Raw genomic sequence first — 21,976 nt, forward strand, 5'->3', positions numbered from 1 at the left:
GAGAGAGAGGGAACACAAGTAGGGGGAGTGGAAGAGGGAGAAGCAGGCTTCCTGCCGATCCCAGGGTCCTGAGCTGAAGGCAGCTGCTTAATGACTGAGCCGCCCAGGCACCCCGCCCCCCAAACCACCTTTTTCTAAGAGACCCGCATGCCTGCAGGTGCCTGTAAACAAGTGCCTTGAAACCCGGCCCTTGTCCCGCTCTCCTCCCCAGGTCTGACTCCTGAAGGCCTGCCCACCTGGGTGTCCCGGCAGCCCCCGCGCCCCAGGGGAGAGAGGTGCCGTTTATCACGCTGTTGTCCCTGGTGCTGCCTCCCTCCCACACAAAGCCCTCCAGCTGAGTGTTTGCTTTGTGGGCTGTGGGGGGATTCAGACGTTTATTTTGGGACATTAACGCCATGGGTGGGATGCACATTGAAGATTATAGTAATAAATGATGCTTTAGCACTCCTTGCTCTCCCCCACCCCCTGCCCGCAGTGTGGGGTAGAAGGCACAGCTCCAAGCCGTGTGCAGAGTAGCACAAATAACCACTCATTAAACCGTGGCAGCCCGTGCTGGGGGGAACGGCCGGGGCGGTTGACTCACTGCATACCAGAAGCTGGCATGGCCAGGGAATTCTGCCTCGGACTCGGGGGTGGGGTGGGGGGGGGAGGTTACTGCTATTCCGGGCAAAAGGGCTGGGGTGGCGGAGGGGACGACGGGGGCTTGGGAGCTCGGCGTCTGCTTGGGTTCTGTTCCCATCGCGGGAGACATCTGAGTTATAAGGTATTTGGGTTGTATTCCTTATTTGAGGAGAAGGATGTGTGTATATAGAGCCAGAAGGAAGCATTCCTCGTTCTCTCTCTGTTATTATCTGGAGGGTGACCTTGAACAAGTCTTTCCGAGGCTGTTTGAGGACTGCAGCTGGTTGCCGTGCTGGAGAGCCGGAAGAGTGGGGAGGGCTCCGGTGGTGCTCCTGCCAGCAGGCTGGGGTCTCTCCGGGGGCCCCTCAGATGCCCTCCAGGCACGACCTTCATCTGGCATGGGGGGGGAGGACACTCAGTAGGGCAAGAAGGGTCCCTGGAGACCCTCTTCGTCACCGCTGGGAAGCAGATGCGCTCACTCCCCCTTCACGTGCTGCGCCTCTGAAACAAGCCGGGAGCTGGCAGAGCCTCGGATTTCTGTCAGTACACCAGCGAGGAAGGGGTCTTTTGGGGATCCTATTAGGACTTTTAGGCTTCGGGCCCTTTTGAGGTTTCCTGCTCCTGACCCGCAGGACGGGATTCAGAGCACCTGTGCCTATTCACGCGAGCGGAGCGACTGCCGCTGAACTAGAATGTGGATACGATGTGTTTCGTTTGCAAAGCACCCAGGCGGGATCATGCAAATCCAGGCGCGCTGAGGTGCCCCTTTGTTCCTTTTGTTGCTGCTGCTAACACCCCAGGAGGCCGCTTTTCAGAGCCCCGTGGGAAGAGGAGAACAGGGAAACCTGACTAGTTCACCTTCCCCAAGGTCAGGTCTAACTTGATGCTGGGAGCAGAGGGGGTGACACTCTCTTGCCTCTCCTGGTGACACTGGTTGCTGTGGCGACACCATTAACGATGAAAAAGAAAGAAAGGAAGAAACACAGCCCGAGGAGGGGGGGTGGGGAGTCAGGGCCAACAGCGAGAAGGTCCCTCTTTCCCAGTTACCACGGCCTGACCGCTCTCAGGTGCTTTGCCAAGACAATGCCAGCCAAGCAGCCCTCCGAGGCAGTGGATAGATTTGCACAACCATCTTTATGATTAAAAAAAAAAGTGTGTGTCATGTCTCAGGGTTCTTTGAATTGAAATGTGAACCCTTATGGGGGTTCAGGACACCCCTCCTGTGAGCCTTGGAGGGGCTCCAGGACGCTCCAGGCTCCAGACCCTGCCGCTGCTGGACAGAATGCAGATTCCGCCCAGTCGACCATTGCCGGGCCCTTTCCCAGGGGCTTAGAGCCCTCGTCAGCTTTTCTGGGAACAAACATAGGGAAGATGGAGACTTTGATTTCCAGCGTTGGTTTACGGTAAAGAGTTCGGTTGCGAAGTTCCTGTGGTGGTAGGATAAGCCTCACGGGCCCTTAGAGCAATCCTGGGCGTCGTCTTCCTTGTTCATTTCTACGTAGCGAAGACTGACTCGGTGGCAGCTTCAGGCTTTGATGCCAGGACCTAAAACCCAGGGACTGGACCTACTTTTTGTTTTGTTTTGTTTTTTTAAGATTTATTCATTTGTTTTGGGAGGAGAACGAGAGAAAGTCTGAAGCCGACTCTGCGTGGAGCACGGAGCCCGACGCAGGGCCAGTCCGTGACCCTGAGACTGTGACCTGAGCCGAAACCAAGAGTCAGACGCTCAACCGACTGAGCCACCCGGGCGCCCCTCGTCCTATTCTTCTATATAACCCAGAGTAACTTCACTTCGGAATAATGACTATTTCATATACGCTGGGGATTCTAACGTACTTTGTCTCCAGCTCTTTTCACCCTCTGAAATAGACATTATCTCTCTTCTGCAGATGAGATAGCTGGGCACAGCAAGGCCAAGCCATCTGCCCAATGTCACACAGCCGGGAACGGCAGAGCAGGGATTTGAAGAGGGTCAATGCAGGTCCAGGATATGACACCAGATCTGTCTGGCTCTACCTAATATGCCATAATGCTTCTGCCAGGAATCCGAGGCTTGCGAAATTTTCATTCACATAACTATCGAGTAAGTTCTCTGTGCAAGACAGGTTGTTGTTACCGTGACACTCCAATACGCGCTAGCTGTGGACGTTGCTTTGAAGGGGATGGCAGTCTGGAGAATAGGAAATACATTCTGGAGATGTTCTCCTCCAACCTCAGCTCCTTTTCAGACACGTAGGTTGAGTTGAGGAAAAGCGATGACCTGACGTCTGATACTCTTCATCACTGAGGCTCTCAGCCATCGGGAAACCACTTTGACTTCAGAGACCTGGCTGAGGTGCCAAGGAGAGCAGAATGGGAAGCCTTCCATTCATCCCACAAATACAGAGTGTGTATCCTGTGTAAGGCCTTGTGCTAGACCCTGAGGGTACAGCAGAGAAGAAGATAGATACAGCCCCTACCCGCGTAGGAACTTGCACAGAAATGGAAGAGAATACGTTCACGTTCTAACTATGGAATCATTACTTAGTTACATGAGTAGTAAGTGCTACCAAGAAGAAATCCGGGTGCTATTAAAACATAATGAAGGCCCTCACTGAGTCTGGGGAGTGGAGAAGAGTTTCCCGGGAGAAGGAGCCCTTGAGGGGAGATCTGAAATAAGCAGGAATTAACTAAATAAAAGGGAAGCAGGGCCAAGAGAACCATGTGCCAAGGTCCTGAGGTGGGAAGGGGCAAGGTATGCTCCAGAGACGAGGTTACCGAAGTAATCAGAGGCTGCAAACTTAGGGCCCTGATGGCCACGTGAAGGACTTTGCTTATCCGAAGGGCACAGTAGCCGCTTGGGCTGTTGCAGTGGCCCACGTGGGAATCAACCGGCTGAGAGCCGGCGCAGTGGGGAGACGTGAATGGGTAAGAGATACTTAGATAAAGTTAACCAGAGTTAATACCGACCGGATATGGAATGTGATGGTAAGAAGGTGTCAAGAAGCCTTTCCAGGTTTCTGGCTTGTACAAGTAGATGAGATAGAGAATATTTGCAGAAGCCTCGGTTGGGTCAGTAGGCTTATGAGTCCAGTTTGAGACACAAAGAGCTTGAGGTTTCTTTTTTCTTTTTTTTTTAAGATTTTAAAAAAGATTTTAATTATTTGTTTGAAGGAGGGAGAGAGAGGAAGAGCGGGAGCTGGGAGTGGGGGGCCGCGAGAGAGGGTCAGCAGACTGGACGCGGGGCTCGATCCCACGACCGGAGATCGTGACCTGAGCTGCAATCAAGAGTCAGTGGCCTAACCGCCTGAGCCACCGAGGCGCCCCTAGAGCTTGAGGTTTCTGTAAACATCCAGTGGAGGTGTTTTGAAACACGGAGGAGAGGTCTGGGAGAGAGAGATGTGCATGGAGGCCTCAGTGGTGCTGTGTGCAGTGTAGTAGCCTCTAGCTGCACGTCGCTTTCCTCCTTATTAATTATTTGACCAACGATGATTGACTAATTAGTTAAAATTAAATAAAATTGTAAGTCTTGGGCACGCAGGTGGCTCAGTGGGTTAAAGCCTCTGCCTTCGGCTCAGGTCATGATCCCAGGGTCCTGGGATCGAGCCCCACATCGGGCTCTCTGCTCAGCAGGGAGCCTGCTTCCCTCTCTCTCTCTCTCTCTCTCTCTCTGCCTGCCTCTCTGCTTACTGTGATCTCTGTCTGTCAAATAAATAAATTAAATCTTAACAAAAATTATAAGTCTTGTTCCCCTGTTGCACTAGAAACATTGCAAAGTATTCAGTAGCCACACGTGTCTAACGGATCGCGCGCATCAGACCGCACAGATAGAAAACGCCGCAGAACGTTCTGCGGCAAGCTTTCTCTGTCATGGGCCGGATACTAAATATTTTTCACTTCATGGACGTATATGGCCTCTGTCGCAACTATTCGGCTCTGCTGATGTCGTGCCAAAGATAAGATGTAAACAGCGGGTCTGGCTGCCAAACTCTATTTACAAAAACAGGCTAGAGGCCAGACTTGGTGGCTACCGGACAGAACCAGCAGAAATGATAACAAGTCAGAGGTATAGGTAGCATCATCTAGGAAGAGAGAGCAGCAGGGAGGCTAGCTCTAAACCCGGAGGGTCTCTGATCCTTAAACATTGGGCAGAAGGGCCCAGAAAGATGGGAGAAAAAGCAGGAAAAAACCATGATGCCTCAGGAGCCAGGGAAAGACTATGGGAGAAGAAAGGTGAAATGATTGAGCGTCGAATGCTTCAGAGGTCAAGCCAAAGGGAGCTCACACCTTAGCATTTGACCGGGTGTCGGAGAGAGTATGGGTTATCTAGAGAGGAGTGATTTCCGTGGAGTAGGAGGGGGAGAAGTGAGGCTGAAGCGGTTTGCGGAGCGTGGGAGCTGAGGACGTGGGAGACGGTAAGTGTTCAAAGAGCTCAGCTTTAAAGAGAGGGCGGGAGAGGCTTGGCCCCTCCTGTCCCCGCCACCTTTCTCCCCTTCTGCCCCCCCCCACCTTTCTAAGTGGTCCTTCTCAGTCTTGGCCAGCCTATTGACCTCTCCTTAACCGTTTTCCACACTTAAAACATTAAGGTATAATTTTCATGCAGTAAAATTGCCCTTATCACTGTATAGTTCTATGAATCTTTCTTTTAGATATTTATTTATTAAAAAAAGATTTATTTATATTACTTCTGAGACAGAGAGACAGAGCATGTGGGGTGGGGGTGGGCAGAGGGAGAGAGAGAATCCCAAGCAGACTCGTCACTGAGCACAGAGCCGACTTGGGTCTCAATCTCACGACCCCGAGATCATGGCCAGAGCCCAGACTGAATCAGACGCTTAACCGACTCAGCCATCTGGATGCCCCAGGTCTGTAAACTTGACAAACACGTAGTCATGAAACCACTACCACAATCAAGATACAGAGCAGTTTCATCATCTCCGAATTCCCCACTTCCGCTTTGTAGTCACCCCTCCCGTGACCTCAGCCTTTATCAGGCATTGAACTGATCTTTCTGCTTTCACGATAGTCTTGCCTTTAGAAGAATGTCGTATAATTCTTTCGCTTAACCTCATGCCTTTTTTTTTTTTTTTAAGTAAACTCAGTTGAGGGGCACTTGAGTTGTTTCCAGTTTTGGGTGATTACAAGTAAAGCTATTACAAACATCCACTTACAGTTTTCTGGGTAGAGGTTTTAATTCCGCTTTGGTAAATACCTAGGAACAGGATTGCTGGTGTTAGCAATAAAGGTGTCCCTAACCTGCCCGAGTAGCTACACCATCTTGCATTCCCAGCAACAATGTACTAGAACTGCAGACAATCTGTATCTCTGCCGGCACTTGGCATTGTCGTTTCAAAGAACGATTCTAGTAGGTACCTAATTGTATCTCAGCGTGGTTTCAGTTTGAATTTCCCAAATGACTAATGATGTTATGTATCTTTTCCTGTGCTCGTTTGTCATCCATGTATCTTCTAACGTGAGAAGTCCAAATATCCTGCCCACTTTCACAAACTGCTTTCCTGTTACCAGGCTTTGAAAGGTCTTTATCTATCTGGGATACAAGTCCTTGGTCAAATATATGATTTGCAAATGTTTTCTTCCAGTCTATAGCTTGTCTCTTCTTTCTCTTAGGGGTGTCTTTCAAAGAACAGTTCTTGTTAAATATTGAAAAATAAATATCTGTTCTTGTTAAAAATAGAGCCACCTGTGATCCAGCAATGGTACTACTAGGTATTTACCCAGAGGACAAAAAAATACAGATTTAAAGGGGTACACGCACCCCGATGTTTATAGCAGCACTACCTGCACTAGACAAACTATGGAAAGAGCCCAAATGTCCATTGACGGATGAATGATAAAGAAGATGTGATACACACACACAAACACACACACACACACACACACACACGATGGAATACTACTCAGCCATCAAAAAGAATGCCATCTCCCCTTTTGCAATGATGTGAGTGGAACTAGAGTGTGTTATACTAAGCGAAATAAGTCAGTCAGAGAAAGACAAATACTATATGATATCACTCATATATGGAATTTAAGAAACAAAACAGATGAACGTGTGGGAAAGAGGAAAAAGAGAAGGAAGCAAACAGAAGAGACTCTTAATGATACAGAACAAACTGAGAATTGATGGAGGGGGTGGGTGGGGGGTGGGCTAGAAGGGCAATGGGTGTTAAGGAGGACACTTATGGTGAGTACTGGGTGTTGTATGTAAGTGATGAATCACTAAATTCTATTCCCCAAACCAATATTACACTATATGTGTAATACAAAGAGCAGTTCTTAATTTTGACAAAGTCTAATTTATAATTTTTCTTTTATGAATTCTATCTTTGGAATATCTAAGAAATCTTTGCCTACCACAAGGTTGCAAAGGTTTTTTTCTATATTTTCTTCTAGAAGTTTTATAGTTTTAAGTTTTGTATACATTTGGAGTTAATTTTTATGAAGTACAAGGTTTAGATTGAGGTTTTTTTTGGTTGTTGGGCTTTTTTTTTAACATGCCTCTTCATATTTTTTGAAAAGATCCCCCTGACCTTTAAATATTGGGGTTCCTCAACGCGTGGTCCTAGACCTGCTTCTTTTCCCTGTAATGGTAGTTGAAGAAGGAATTCAGATTGAAGAAGCCTTCTTTTCCTGTTTTAAAAAGAGGGAGAGTTGGTTTTTTTTTTTTTAAGCTTATTTATTTATTTATTTGAGAGGGAGAGAGAGAGAGCATGAGAGGGGGCGGGTCAGAGGGAGAAGCAGACTCCCGGCTGAGCAGGGAGCCTGATGTGGGACTCGATCCTGGGACTCCAGGACCATCACCTGAGCCAAAGGTAGTCGCTTAACCAATTGAGCGTTGAACCTCCCAGGCATCCCAGAGGAAGATGTTTTATATATGAGAGTGAGGGGGGCTGATTGTAAGGAGTCCGGAGAAGCAGAAAGGGGAGTGGGACCCAAAGCCCCGACGGAAGGACAGGAATTCACCCGAACACTGACGAATGCCCTGGGAGGAGGTGTCGTCCGGGGAAAGGGAGACCGTGTCATGTCGGATCCCACTCTGTGCCCTCCAAGCCTGTCTCTAGGCTAACAGGCCTTGCCCCTCCTTCTCCTCCTTCTCCCGTGGGGAGGGAGAGTCGACAATTTTGAACTGCAGAGGAAACACGTGTATACTCTCAGGGACCGGCCGCCGCCGCCGCGATGACGGAATGGAACACTGGGGTCCGTCAGGCCCAGAGGGGAGGAGAGGAGGAACTGGGGAAGGTAGGCGAGGAAAGAAGTCGGGCCCTCTGGGGAAAGGCGGGGTGGATGGGCCTCGCGGTTGCTAATTAGTGTTTGGTGCATGTTGAGAAGTGGGAAACATCTCGTCTGTGGGCACCATGGGGCTGAACTTGAACCAAGCTCCACGCGCACTAGAAACGAGGAGTAACAGACCTGACGGTGACGAGGGAGTCATTCGAAATGGAAACCAGTGGGACGGTCCTACCCACGGAATTCTCAGAACCTGAGCGGGCGAGCATCTGGCCCTGGGAGTGCAGAACACGCCCTCAGGTTATAGCTGTCCCCCGAGGCCAGCCTGGTGTGTGTCCGGAGGCCCACTGCACACACGTCAAGATAAAAGAAGCAGGGCGGTGGGCTCCGTGGGCGGAGTAGGACTCTGAGTCAGTAGGCATGGCCTGGGATCAGGTTCTATAATAAGATTTCCCCGTACTGGGTGGATAGGACACCATTCTCCATGTTCCTGGTAGAACACAGGTGAAGTAGGTCTGGGGACTGTGGACTGAGAGACCAGCCCTTGGCCGTGGGACTGCTGGGACGTCATGATCACTAGGACGTTCCTTCCTACCTTCCTTCTTCGCTAGACCGGGAGAGACAGCATAGCAGCATGGACTCTCTGGTCAGACTGTCTTTTTTTTTTTTTTTTTAAGATTTTATTTATTGATTTGGGAGAGAGTGAGAGAACTTGAGCGGGAAGGAGGGGAGGAGGGGGAGGGAGAGGCAGACTCGCCACTGAGCAGGGAGCTGCACGTGGGGCTCGATCCCAGGACCCTGAGATCATGACCTGTGCCAAAGGCAGACGCTTCACCGACTGAGCTCCCCAGGCGCCCCATGGAGTCAGACTGCCTTGATTCAGATTCTGGCTTTGCTACTTCTTAGCTGTTATGACCGTAGGCAAGTTAATGACCCTCTCTTACCTCAGTTTCCATCCCTGTAGAATGAGAATAGTAACAAGAGCCATCTTATGGGGCTGTCACAGTGACTCAGCGTGCCAGTGTTTGTAATGTGTGCGGACACGTGACTGGCACATAGAAGGTATTACACATGGTTACTAATAGGTTACTAATAGGGTGAGGGGAGGTGGTGTGCTGCAGGCCCCGACTCCTTCAAGTTCCCCCGCTGAGTCCCATAAGGAAAAGGAAGGACTTGCCAGCCCACATCACTGTTGTTATTACTGGTCAGAAGAGCTCCCGGGAGTTCGTAATGCATACCTGGCTAGGACATGGGCAGAGAGAGCTGAGAAACCCTCCCCCGGGCACAGCGATTTGTGGGGTCAGCATCGATCCTGGGGAGGTGGAGTTGGCGGGCCAGGCGCTCTGATGGAGCCGTGTCTGGTTTGCCCGGAGCGGACCTCCTGCCTCCTTGGTTCACCCAGACTGCAGCAAGTCTGCTCACAGTGATGTACCAGAGGACCTCAGTTCATCGAATAGCGCTGAGTTTCTGGAAAACAACCAGAGGGTTGGGGCAGAGACCAGGCACCAGTAAAGGGCTGAGAACTAGACAGAGTGTGGGAGCTAACAACCTGTGATCTAACTGTCCCCACCCCCAACCTCAGCAAATCACCAAAACTAAATCTAGAAATCCAGTGTTCCGAGCAGCTATTTTGAGAACTGGCTGGAGAGGGCGGAGGGCGGAGGGAGGAGGGGCAGAGGTAGAAGCCTCCGCATACTACTTTCCAGCAGAAGGCACCAGGGAGATTTCCAGGGGCCTTGTGAGCAATAGGGGTTTTCTCCTCCTTACAACACCCTTTTCTGGTCTCCCTGGCGCCCTCTTGTACGTTTACGCCAAGTAGAGCTGGGAAGGCCGGGAGGACCTGACGGCAGCAGAGCCGTGGCTCCATGCCAGGGTCCATAATCTCAGGAGCGACTCAGGAAGGGGGACAGCTGGCAGGGCAGGGGGGTGCGGAGTGGTGGCCTGGGTGGTTCTGTCCTGACACATATTCGGGCTTGGTAGATGGTCAAGATTAGCTGATCCGGGAAGCGAAGTAGAGGAAGAGTCAGCCATCGGAGGGGAGATATTTAGAATTGGGTCCAGAGGGACCCCTCCCCTTCCAAGGGAAGGGCTGGGGTGAGAGGAATAGAGCCGGTGGATAAAGGAACAGGCTCAGAGTCGGACAGAGGGATAACAGTTAAAGCAAGGATCAGAGTTGGGGATTGGCTGGCAATAGGGAAAGGAGGAGGTAAAGTCAGAGATCATGGCACTATAGAATTTGCCTCGTGACCCAGGACCTTCTGGTCTGGACTATGGACCGTTAGCCTGTTAGCCACCCATGGCCTGCTTTTGCAGTGTGGACAAGCCTCTTGCGATGGCAGTGTACCAGAGTGAACCAGGTCACGCGGGGGACTGCTGGGCCATTGTATCGATCGTGTGCAAATAAATAAATAAATAAATAATGACTGTGACCACAGGAAGGTCACGGGGGAAGAAAGCAATGACCGGCCGGTGTCCCAAGAACGACCTTTCTTTCCATGGACCCTTTCTTTTGGCCCAGGGGGATTGGCAGAAATTCCACAGAGTTTCCAGATTTTTAAATAAATAAACAGATAGATAGATAAGCAGTCTATATCTTTTACAAAATTGGACCATATCATTCCACAACCTACTTTTACAATTTTACAATTAATTTTACAATTAATTTTTTACAATTCAATTTACAATTAATTTTTAAAATTAATTTACAATTAATTTTTTAAATTAATTTTACAATTAATTTTTGTTTTCCTTGAAGTTATTATTGTCTTCCCCCCAACTTTTTATTGAAAAAATTTATCCGAGTTGAAAGAATAATAGTTCAATGTGCATCCATATGCTTTTCACCTAGATTTGGTCATTGTTGGCACATTAGTGTGTTTGGGTGAGCATGTGACAGTACTTCAGCTTGTGGAAGTACTACAGCCTGGTGGCTGAACACCGAGTCCGCGGTGTGCGTCCCGAAGTCAGCTCTGCTGTTTCTAGCTGTGTGGCTTGACCTTGGACACTGTCTTTAACATCTTGAAGCCTCTTTCCTCAATTTTAAAATAGGGATGACACCTCAGAAATTTCAGAGGATTCACTAGGATAATGTTAGGCATGTAGTAAATGCTCAGTAAATATTGTTTGGGTGCTTGTCTTATCTCTTCACTCAGCGTGGAAGTTCGGGACAGTCTCAGACCTGGTTTCTCTTTAAATCCATGTCCATTGACCTGCGGGCCCTGAGTGCTGCCTGGTATTCCTGCCTACTGGGACTCACTGTTTCTTACTTTCTTACATGATTGTCTCACTCATTCTCTTTCCTCCTCAAACCTTTTCTTTTTTTTTAAAGCCTTTTCTTTTTTAAGATTTTATTTGTTTATTTGACAGAGAGAGCCCAAGCAGGGGGAGCCGCAGGCAGAGGGCGAGGGACAAGCAGACTCCCCACTGAGCAGAGAGCCCAATGCGGGGCTCGATCCCAGGACCCTGACGTCATGACCTGAACGGAAGGCAGACGCTTCACGGACGGAGCCACCCAGGCACCCCCAACAAAGTGATTCCTTAAAAACATGTCAAACCATGTTTCCCTCTGCCCCAAGCTTTGTAACATCTTTCCATCAACTCAGAAAAAAGTCTAAGCCTTTGCTGTGGGCCAGAGACTTTCATATTCTGGCCGCCACCCAACTTCCTTCTTCTCCTGGCTCCCTTACTCACTCTGCTCCCTCCCCACTGGCTTTCTTACTCTACCTTGAGTAGAGCCAGGCACAAAACCTGCCGCAGGGCCTTTCCGTCTCATGTTTCATCCGCCTAGAAGGCTCTTCTCCCACACACTCACATGGCTCGCTTCGATGTCATCCAAACCTCTGCTCAAATGTCACTCATCACAGAGGCCTTCCTAGACTACGCTCTTCTGTTTTCCTTCTTGGAACGTGTCACAAGCTGGCATCGTTGTTTAATGAGTTCAGGAATTTATTTTGCTCGCTGCTGTGTCCCCTGCATCTAGAATAATAGTTGGCCTGTGGGAAGCGCCGGTACAGTAGTTGGAGAAATGAATCTGATGTTTCTTCTATACTCGGGTAGTGCCTAGAACCAAACACGAGGAAGTGGTTGATGAGTATTTATCAAAATCGGGCTTAAAGGCGTAATCTAGACAGCATGCTCTGGAATTTATCGACTTCTTAAAGCAGAGCCCTGATACCTGGCAGTCATTCCACCAAAGTTTGCGTCGGTAAATGAGGGAGGATCCCGTGTACTCCACGGAACTATTCTAAGGATGAGATACAGAACCTTTGTGAGAAGCCCTCAGTTCCTGTATTTTGGCAAGTAGCAAATACTCAGATTGTGAAATGAGGAAGCAGACTCCACGTGTGCCCAGGAGCCCACAGGTATGACTCGGTCTCAAGATGAAGTGTGCTTGAGACAGGAGTGTCCGGATGGAGCAACTCTATTGATACAATTCCGAGGATGGGGAATTGCTATTATTTTTTTTTTTTATAAAGATTTTATTTCTTTATTTGACAGACATAGATCACAAGTAGGCAGAGAGGCAGGCAGAGAGAGAGAGGGGAGGAAGCAGGCTCCCTGCTGAGCAGAGAGCCCGATGCGGGGCTCGATCCCAGAGACCCTGGGATCATGACCTGAGCCGAAGGCAGAGGCTTTAACCCACTGAGCCACCCAGGCGCCCCGGGGAATTGCTATTATTTTAACTTTAACTCTCCATCTGGACAGAGAGGCTAGAAAAAACACACATATCAGTTGACTAATCTAATTTCAAATTCATGGCCGTGGCCTTAGGAGGGGCCCCCCAGTGCTTCCCAGCAATGCTATTACCACCCCCTAGTTCCATCACTTTCCTGCTTTCCTTAGACGAGTATTGCAAACCTTCTTTCCTCTTTCTTCCAGACCTTTTCCCTGCTCCTCTCGGATGATGACCTTGTTACCTATTTTACTTCAAAAACAGAAGCAATGAGAAGAGACCTTGTGCATGTCCCCACCTGCCTGCCTCTGAGCCCACAAGCTCTGCTTTCCCTCCAGTTACTGTGGGTGATCTGTCCTTGTCCTGTTCGGGGCCACCCACTGCTCATGCACTAGATCTCACCCTCTTTCTCCTCCTGCAAGGATCCTCTTTCTGTCCTACAGTTTGTCCTTCTCTACTGAATCATTTTCTTTCTTTCTTTTTTAGATTTTATTTATTTGAGAGAGAAAAGGAGAGCAGGAGCAGAAGCAGGGGGCCACAGAGCAGAGGGAGAAGCAGACTCCCCACTGAGCAGAGCGCCTGACGTGGGATTTGATCCCAGGACGCTGGGATCATGACCTGAGCCAAAGGCAGACGCTTCACCGACTGAGCCACCCAGGCACCCCTCTCCTGAATCATTTTCATAAAAAACAATCATTCTATAATTTGTCATCTTAAGCCAAATTATCTCATGCCCGCTATCCCCCTCAAATCATATCCCCCACCCCATTTTTGGGGAACTTGTTCTCTCTTTGCTGCTTCAGTGTCTCTCCTCCATTTTCCTCACAAACCCATTCTACCCAGACTTTTGCTCCCTTCTTGCACTGTGACTTTTCTTGTCAAAACCCCCGGTGATTTCCATACAACAAAACCCAGTGGCCAGTCATGGCTTAGCTTACTTGGCCCACCTGCTGAATTGGACACAACCAATCACTCTCTCCTGCTTGAAATAGTTTCTTGACATGCTTTCTAAATCCCTATAATCTCTTGACTTTCTTCCTACTTGACTTCTCAATTTTCCTTACTGATTTTTCTTCTTTTTCTACAACCTCTCATCACTGGAATGCCCCAGGATTGGAGGCTTTCCCCTTCTTTATCTAATGGTGATCTCACAGTCTGATGGCTTTAAATGTGATCCATATGTAAATAACAGGCTCATTTATATCTCTAAGCCTGATCCTGCTCCCTAACTCCTCTTGGATATCCAGCAGCTTAATAGGCTTCTCTTTTTCCTTAAACCTGCCGCTCCGGCTGTCTTCTCCATTTCAGGAAATGACAATTCTTTTTTTTTTTTTTTTTTTTCCAGTTCCTCAAGCCAAATATTTTGGAGTCATTCTTGACCCCTTTCTCAAAAATGCCACTTAACCCATCAACCTAGTCCCTTTGGTCGTAGCTTGAAAATATACCCAGGATTGAGGGGCGCCTGGGTGGCTCAGTGGGTTAAAGCCTCTGCTTTCAGCTCAGGTCATGATCCCAGGGTCCTGGGATCAAGCCCTGCATCGGGCTCTCTGCTCTCTGCTCAGCAGGGAGCCTGCTTCCTCCTCTCTCTCTGCCTGCTTGTGATCTCTGTCTGTCAGATAAATAAATAAAATCTTTAAAAAAAGAAAATATACCCAGGATCGAACCATGCCTCACCACTCCCGGTGCCCCCTGTGCAGACCCAAGCAACCATTATTTCCTGCCTCGCTCTCTGCGGTAACCTCCTATCAGGTTTTCCTGCTTCCTCCCTCGTGCCCTCTGTGCAAAGTGATGGTCTCCGGTGCCTTCTCATCTCACTTGTAAAAGTCAGACTGCTTAAGAAGACTCCCAAGATCCTACATCATCTACCCACCCGAGTTCTCTCTGACCGGTCTCCGTCCCCCTTCCTCCTCCTTCCTTCCTCTCTTTACTCCAGCTGCATCGATCTCTTGCTACTCCTCGGATAGGCTCCTCTCACTTCCCACGGCCGTTGGCAGCTCCCGCCTGGACTCGGGTAACCCTTCCTCCTTTATCTCTTTTAGCCTTTGGCTCAAATGCCACTTTCAGACAGAATTTTCCTGATCGCTCTGGGTAAAACTGTATTTCTCCGTTCCCACGAGCACTCACTACCTGCTTCCTGGTCTTTCCTCGGCAAGACTTATCACCACCTAACCTAACATTTTGTTTAATAGTCTCTCTGTATACTAGAAGGTAAACCCCATGAGGGCAGGGTTTTTTCTGTTTTGTCCTCTGCAATGTTCCTAGTACCAATAAATGCTTGTTGAATGAGTTTTTTTTTTAAGATTTTATTTATTTATCTAACAGAGAGGGACACAGCGAGAGGGGGAACATGAGCAGAGAGAGTGGGAGAGGGAGAAGCAGGCTCCCCACTGAGCAGGGAGCTCAATGTGGGGCTCGATCCCAGGACCCTGGGATCATGACCTGAGCAGACGCCTAACGACTGAGCCACCCAGGTGCCCCTTGTTGAATGAGTTTTGAGGACTTTTCTCCCTCTCTCTGATCTTCAGAAGACGGAGGAGTGCACCTGGTAAAGGGAGGACTTGAAAGTGTTGATGATGAGTCTATGGGGATGGCACCTTAATACTTCTACGAACATCTAATACTCTGATTTTTCTTTTCCAGCTGAATACCAAAACATCCCCAGCAACCAACCAGGCACCTGGCCCAGAGGAAAAAGGTGAGTGGTGTCAGGTCCGGTGGTGTGTAGAGCACGTGAGTACAGGGATGGGAGGACAGGTAGGGCTGTAAGTCTGGAAGCTCCTAGAGTCGGATGTAGTTGGAATAAAAATGTGCACAAGTGAAACAAAGCACTGGGCAAGAACCACTATACCTGTAGGCTTTCTTCCACTTTTTCCTAAAAAGGAAATCTACTGGTATTTACTCCTTGATTCTGGCTCTGCAACGCTTGGAAACAGGCACCGTGATAGGAGGAAGCTCATGAGATTATCCAGCCACTGTCTCAAGCAGAAATTGGAGGAAAGCTGGGTAAAGTCAGTACGCTCTGGGACTTTGAGTTGTGAGACTGAGGAATAAGTGATGATAGATGACATTTGTCGTCTTGGTCTAAGAGTAGCAAAGCTCCCGAGTAAGTTGAGCTACTTCTCAGCCTAGGTACCTCGACTTAGTCTTCCAGGAGAGTAATCAGACATGTCTGGTCCTAGCAAAGATCCGAGAACCTCCCAGAGCCCAGCAGGAAATGGACCCTAACCATTGTATTTGAGGCCTGGAGAAAGGGGCCAGGGCAATGCATGTTTACTCATCAGTGAGTCTCTCAACTACCTGCAGGGAAAGCTGGCAATGCCAAGAAGGCTGAGGAGGAGGAGGAGATTGACATTGACCTGACTGCGCCGGAAACAGAGAAGGCCGCCCTTGCCATTCAGGGCAAGTTCCGGAGATTCCAGAAAAGGAAAAAGGATCCCAGCTCCTGAACCACCAGCCTTGCCCTTCACTCCCTCCCTCCTCTCCCCTTCACCGCAGCCTGACTCCTGTGTGTCTTTGTCTCTTCGTCCCTCTGGCCTCTTGTTGAGGCAAGTTCAACCCTTATATATTATTTCCTCTGGTCCCCCCTCCTGCCATCCCAGCAGTAGAGGCTCAAGGAACATGGGGGAAGACGAAGAAGAATTCAACCGGCAGCCACTTGCCTAAGGGCGGACCGGTTTGTCCTTGGGATAATCCTCCTTGACCAGTACCCGTGCCTGGCCTGGGAGGTTGAAGAGCAGAGACTTTAAGGCTGAGAGAGGGACCCCGGACAGTGCTGGGGGGAGGGGAGAACCTTCAGAGTAGGGCGCCCGAGGGTGGGCCTAAGCATTGTTCCGCCAGTTGCGATGGTCACACTTCAGGTAACGTGTTTCTGCTCCTCACGTCCTTCTGCACCAACACACCCACCTTCCCTCCTGTGAGCTAAGCCACAGGGGGGACTGGACCCGCCCTCTTGCTCAAGGCAGATCCAGATCAAGCACCTTCCACATTAGTGCATGCTGAGTAGGCGAGTTCCGAGGAAGGGCGCGTGGGATGGTGGAGGCCAGAGGAATTTCCCTCACCGTCAGGTCTGGGACCATCGGGGCAGAGGAAGAAGAGGTTTCAGAGGGGTGTGGGCAGGGAGGTGGGCCTAGAGTAGATTTGGGGATGAAAGAAAGGTAAGGGAGACACCGCTACTGCTGGCAGACGTGGACTAGATGAAGGATTTCTGCTACCCTGCCTACCTCTAACCTCCCAAATCCAGCCATCCCTAGAGGCCACGCCAACCCAGGGACCCCTGTAGTTCCCACCTCCCCCACTGTGGAGTCAGAGCAGAGTGGAATAGCCGCTCTGTGATTCGAGCATGTTTAATCATGATTAAAAACAACAAAACAAAACCCCGGTGGGGTCATCTAGCCTCTACTTCCGTTTTTTCTTGGGACAAATGCGAATGTGGCCTCAGGGAGGGTGGGGGACTGACCGCATGGACCACACCACAGCACAGGAACGGAACACTGCCCAAGCAAGCTGTAGACGGAAACCCATCCCTTCCCCCCTCCCCCCTCCCCCGACCTTGCCCTCACCTTGATTCACCGCCCACACGGTCTCTGTATGTGGCTGTCACCACCCCCGTGCACACCTGCGAGGCTGCTAGCCGCCTTCCCGCTCGCCTTCTGGCTCAAAGCACTCTTGGGATCTATCCCGTGGAAAACAAACCCAACCTTCCTTGCTCCCTATCCCCAAATGACCCGCACTCGCTCGCTGTCCCTCCTGCTTTGTTTTCCTCCCACACTCCCTCTCCCTCCCACTGTTTCTCTAACTTAGGGGAAGGAGAAGACGACTCTGGGTCAGTAGAGAACACCACTGTCATGCTGAAGTATTAAACCATGAATTAAATAAAATGATGGCATTCCGGGGAGCTCACACTGCTGAGAACTGGTCTCTATACATTGAGACCGGAAGCCGAATCCTGGAAGATCAAGCAAGAAAAGCTCATTCTCACATACTCTCTTCACTTCTTAGCATTCGCCCTTCCTTTCCTGAATCAAGAATACAGGAGCTGAGGGGCCGCCGGGTGGCTCCGTCTGTTGAGCATCTGACTCTTGGTTTTGCCTCAGGTTCTGATCTCGGGGTTGTGGGATCGAGCCCCTGCGTGGGGCTCTGTGCTCAGTGGGGAGTCTGCTTGAGATTCTCTCTCTCCCTCTCCCTTTGCCCCCCTCTCTCCCTTGCTCTCAAATGAATAAATAAATGAATAAACAAAATCTTAAAGTAAAAAAAAAAAATGCAGATGCTGAAACCATGTAGCGGCTGGGTGTAGGAAACAAGGGACAATAGCCCTGGAAGGCGACCTATATCCGGAAGTTGACCCTTGCCTAGCAAGCCTGTGGCCACAGGATATCAATGGATATGAGATGGGTGTTGGCTGTGCCTCACCTGGGTCTGGCCCTGTGGACCAGGTAAGGTAAGTGCTGAGGTAAGATAGGTGCTCCCTGTTCCCAGCGATCTGGGCTTCTGAGAGCTGGGGTGCTAAGGCCACAGCAGGGTTCGCCATCAGCCCGCTCCTCCTGGCTCCGCTGCTGGGGGGTTATCGGCCTTTTGGGTTTTTTGCCACACTGATCTGGAGCATGGTGCCGAAATGGTTTTCAGCGTGGTTTTTCAGCCTTCACCATTTTTTGCTTTAGAAGCATTATGCTTGCCCTCAAGACGTCTTTTAAAAGAAGGGGCTTTGTAGCAAAAATGCAGCCTGTAGCTTTGGGAAAGACGGTTCTAGCCAGAACGATCTGGGCGCCTTTCACCAGTGGTAGTTCTCACCAGCCAGTGGTAGTTCTCAGTCCAGTTTCTCGAAGCTAGTTTCTCTGGGCCAGTCTGCTTATTCCGGCTGCGCGGCCCTCGAATCGACCCTCTTCTCCTGTAGCTGCTCCTTGGCATCCCGGGCTCGGGCTGGGGGCTCTTGCACAGGGCCCCAGAGCCCTCTTCCTCTTCCCTGTCCCCCTGGTTCCTGCTGCTGGAGACACAATCCTGGAGTATCGGTCAGTAAGGAATTGTTCTCGGGTGCTTTGATTTGCGGAGCAAGAACTACAAGTCTGTGGGGACCGTGAGTGCCCTCCTGCCGCGCGGCTTAGCAGAAGGGGCAGGCGGAAACAGTCAAGGGGGGAAAAAGCAAATTCAGTTGTCACATGTCACTGACATGCCTTTCGGTGCTTTTCCACTGTGTTGGGAGGGTGGTCGGGCTGGGAGGATGACCCTGACGGAAGTGGAAGAGGTCTGGAGATCTGAGCAGGGGCAGTACCACGGGATATGTCCCAGGGCCCAGAATTGAAGGTGAAGGTTTGGGAAGAAATTCAGGCAGCTAAAGGGGACAAGGATCCTGCTTCCTGGGACAACCTACTTTCAGGGACTTGGAGTCCTTGCTGGGAAGGACTCTCGACCTCTCCTTGATCTGGTCCCGGTACAGAGGCAGCTTTCCCATGTCCATCTCTTTCTCTTGCACTTGACTCCTGCCCTAATGTCCTTTTGGGGAGCTGCCCTTCCTCCCAATTCTGCCTCTCTCTGCCCCTCTTGCCCTTACTCTGTGTTTCCTTTATTTCTGGGGTTGTTTGCAGTGTGCATGCGTGTGTGTGTGTGCGTGTGTGTGTTTGGCTATTCTTGGGAGCGACTTTGTTCCTGCTGCGCTTGGCCCCCGAGGCCCAGCCCTTACGGGACTCCCTCTCCAGTGAGCTGTTCCTTCCTGCTCTTCACCATCTGCTCTCCAAGTGCCGCACCTCTGCTGCCTGCGCCTCTGAAGACCGAGGGTTTAGAGGTCGGGAAGTTTTGTTTCTTTTCTGGTCATTTGGGTAGCCGCTCGGACTCGAGATCTACAAAGGCAGAGACTCACGGTCTACAGATGGTCAGAAAGTAAGCCCTTTCTCAAGAGCACAGGAAAGCTTCCTTATTCCCTCCCTGACCACGTCCCTCCTCCACCCAGCCTTGTTACCGGCAGCCCCCTCTCTTCTACCCAGCATTCTATTTTCTCCTTAGTGTGATGATGATGTTGATGGTGATGATGATGGTGGTAATTGGCCTTTCTTACTCCCCAGTCACCTAGACCTTCAAAGAATGAAACAAGGGAACCATCTCTGCTAGATTAGCTGCGAGCGTCCTTACTCGCACGTAACTCCGTCAGCTTCAGTTTCTTCGTAGTTGGGGTTCTTAGGAATGCTCATCCCCTGGTTTGGGGTTCTCCTTAGCCTAATGCTCTCTGAAGGGCATGAATGGTGATGACCATGATAGTATCTAAGATTTGTAAATTCCTACATGCCAGGCACTTCTACATATATCAACTCATGTAGTTCTTAGACCCCTATGACATAGATACTATTATCCCCATTTTACACATGAAGAAACTGAGGCACAGAGAGATCAAATAACCTTTCAAAGTAAAGCGATGGTTGAGCAAGGACAGGAACGGCAGTCTGGCTCTAGACTCTGCTCCCTGTACCACCTTGGTGAGGGACTGGATGAGTGGAGGCAGACAGCCTGGAAGGCATGGATGTTGTCCAGCCAAGTTTGAGGGTAGGGCTTCCCTTAGCGGAGCTCCGGCGTGTCTGCTTGGTCTCTTGTGGCCCACATAGGTAAGATCAGGATCCTCCCTGACCACCTCCCCCTCCTTCCAGGGAAGGACCAGATTTGGCTTGACCTGACTGCTCTGCCAGGCTCCCAATCTAGAATTCCATCGGTCCCATCGATCTTATCCAGCTGCCTTCCCTGGTGCTGGATGGCCTGAAACGGATAGTGAAATGGGTCTCAGAACTTGGGAGGTAGGGCTGGTACATGGGCCTAGGAAGGAGGGAGGGTCAACAGGCTCACACGAAGTCTGAGGGTGAGAAGAAGAGGGCATCGTGGAAGGAAACCCAACTCTTCCTTAACTCACGGAAGGGTTCCAGGTCCCATGTGGTCCCCTCAGCCACTTCGCAACAGGGGGACGTACTGCCCTCTAGGGGATGTTTTGGAAATCTGTGAGGGTCATTTTTTTGTTATCTTCATAATGGGAGGTTGAGTGGGCATGGAGGAGGGTCTCCTGGTATTATCTCATGTCTTGGGACCAGAGATGCTAGGCATACTGCAGTGACCAGGACAGTGCCGAGCAAAATGCCCCACATCTCACGTGTCTTTTGAAAGTCCCACTGGATAGCAGCGTAGGTGAGCGACCCCTTATCTGAGGGATCCTCGGACTCAGCTTCATTTTACATATGAACACAAAGTATTTTTTGAGCCATTTTAAACACTGCATTTCCTAGAAATGCAACTAACATGTAGATTGAAGGAACTTATCATTTGCTTTGCTCAGAACTTTTACCGAGAGTTGCATACCATTTCAGAAACCCGTGTCACCCAGGACACTGCTACCTGTGGTATTTGAGCGGCTGATACTTGTGCATCTTTTGCTGTTGTGCTCACAAGGATTCTGTACTGGGTTCAAGGCTCTGACTACTATATTATATGTGTAGTCATGCCTGACGTGACATATTAAAATGCTTTCCATTTTTGGGGTGCCTACGTGGCTCAGTTGGTTAAAATACTTTCCATTTTGTTATAAATTAATTTTTTATTTCACCTTTATAATACAGTTGGAATATTCAATTTACTTTTTGAAAGTAAGTATCGAGTTTGTATTGCATATGAATATTGTTCAGGAGGGAAAAAGGGGGCATTGGACTGAGGAGGTTGGGAACTATTGCCCTAAGCCTTTGGAAAGCCAGGCCCAGCACGAGCCTGAAGAGGCAGGACACTGTCTTTCTTCTGCTTCCACACCTTTTCTCTTTAAAAGAGACCTCCAAAGCTTCCGGCTCAGCTGTAAGTCTTTACCATGGGCGGAGCACTTGGAGAGGGACCACAAGGTAAATAGCGCGGGGCTCACCTGGGAGCCACACTTACTGCCTAGAAAGAAAAGCCTTTGCAAGACAAAATGTTCATGTCTGTGTTGTGATGGTGTTGAATTGTGAAGCAGACGGTGATAGCCTGAGGTCCAGACCGGTGGATGGTGAGTTAGATCCTCCTCCCCTGAGTACGTTCTCCCGGGGGGAGGTTCCTCCACTTCCTTCAACTGAAAAAAAAGGAAAAGTGACGGAGGTAGAGAATGGCGAGGAACTAGCCTAGTGACATGGCTTACATATATTCTCGATGTCTTCTTTGAAAGGCACCATAGGGATAGCTATTAACTTAACAAAACTCAAGGGTTTGAGGTCAGATGGTTTGTCCTAGGTTGCAGAGAGCTACAGCAGGAATTAAAACCAGATCTGGTTTGATGCCGGTTTTAGGTCTTGCCAAAAACAGGGGTGAGTTCCTTCTCCAGACCATTCTTAACCTGTGGTTCTTTTAGAATAAGCAAAGGGATTTAAGTGAGTCAGATTCTGTTGAGTCGTTATTCTACCTTAAAGCAGTATTAAACAACATCCACATGCTAGAATCAACCCTCTGCTTATGAGATTGCTGTCTGTCTCTCAC

At 49.8% G+C, this 21,976-nt stretch overlaps 1 protein-coding gene across 2 annotated transcripts; it reads left to right on the top strand.

Moving 5' to 3' along the window:
• The first annotated feature begins 2,584 nt into the window (after positions 1-2,584).
• On the top strand, positions 2,585-17,756 carry PCP4L1 (Purkinje cell protein 4 like 1). Of its 2 annotated transcripts, none has more exons than XM_080824562.1 (3): positions 2,585-2,704; positions 15,158-15,212; positions 15,821-17,756. In XM_080824562.1, the coding sequence occupies exons 1-3, from the start codon at positions 2,651-2,653 to the stop codon at positions 15,961-15,963; spliced, it is 252 nt and encodes an 83-aa protein (XP_080680688.1). In that variant the 5' UTR covers positions 2,585-2,650; the 3' UTR covers positions 15,964-17,756. The 2 variants fall into 2 exon arrangements, with proteins under 2 accessions (XP_080680688.1, XP_080680689.1); XM_080824563.1 differs by lacking the exon at positions 2,585-2,704 and adding an exon at positions 8,341-8,491.
• Positions 17,757-21,976: the final 4,220 nt, after the last annotated feature.

The sequence above is a fragment of the Martes martes genome (assembly GCF_963455335.1).
Source record: "Martes martes genome assembly, chromosome: 15".
Lineage (NCBI taxonomy): Eukaryota > Metazoa > Chordata > Mammalia > Carnivora > Mustelidae > Martes > Martes martes.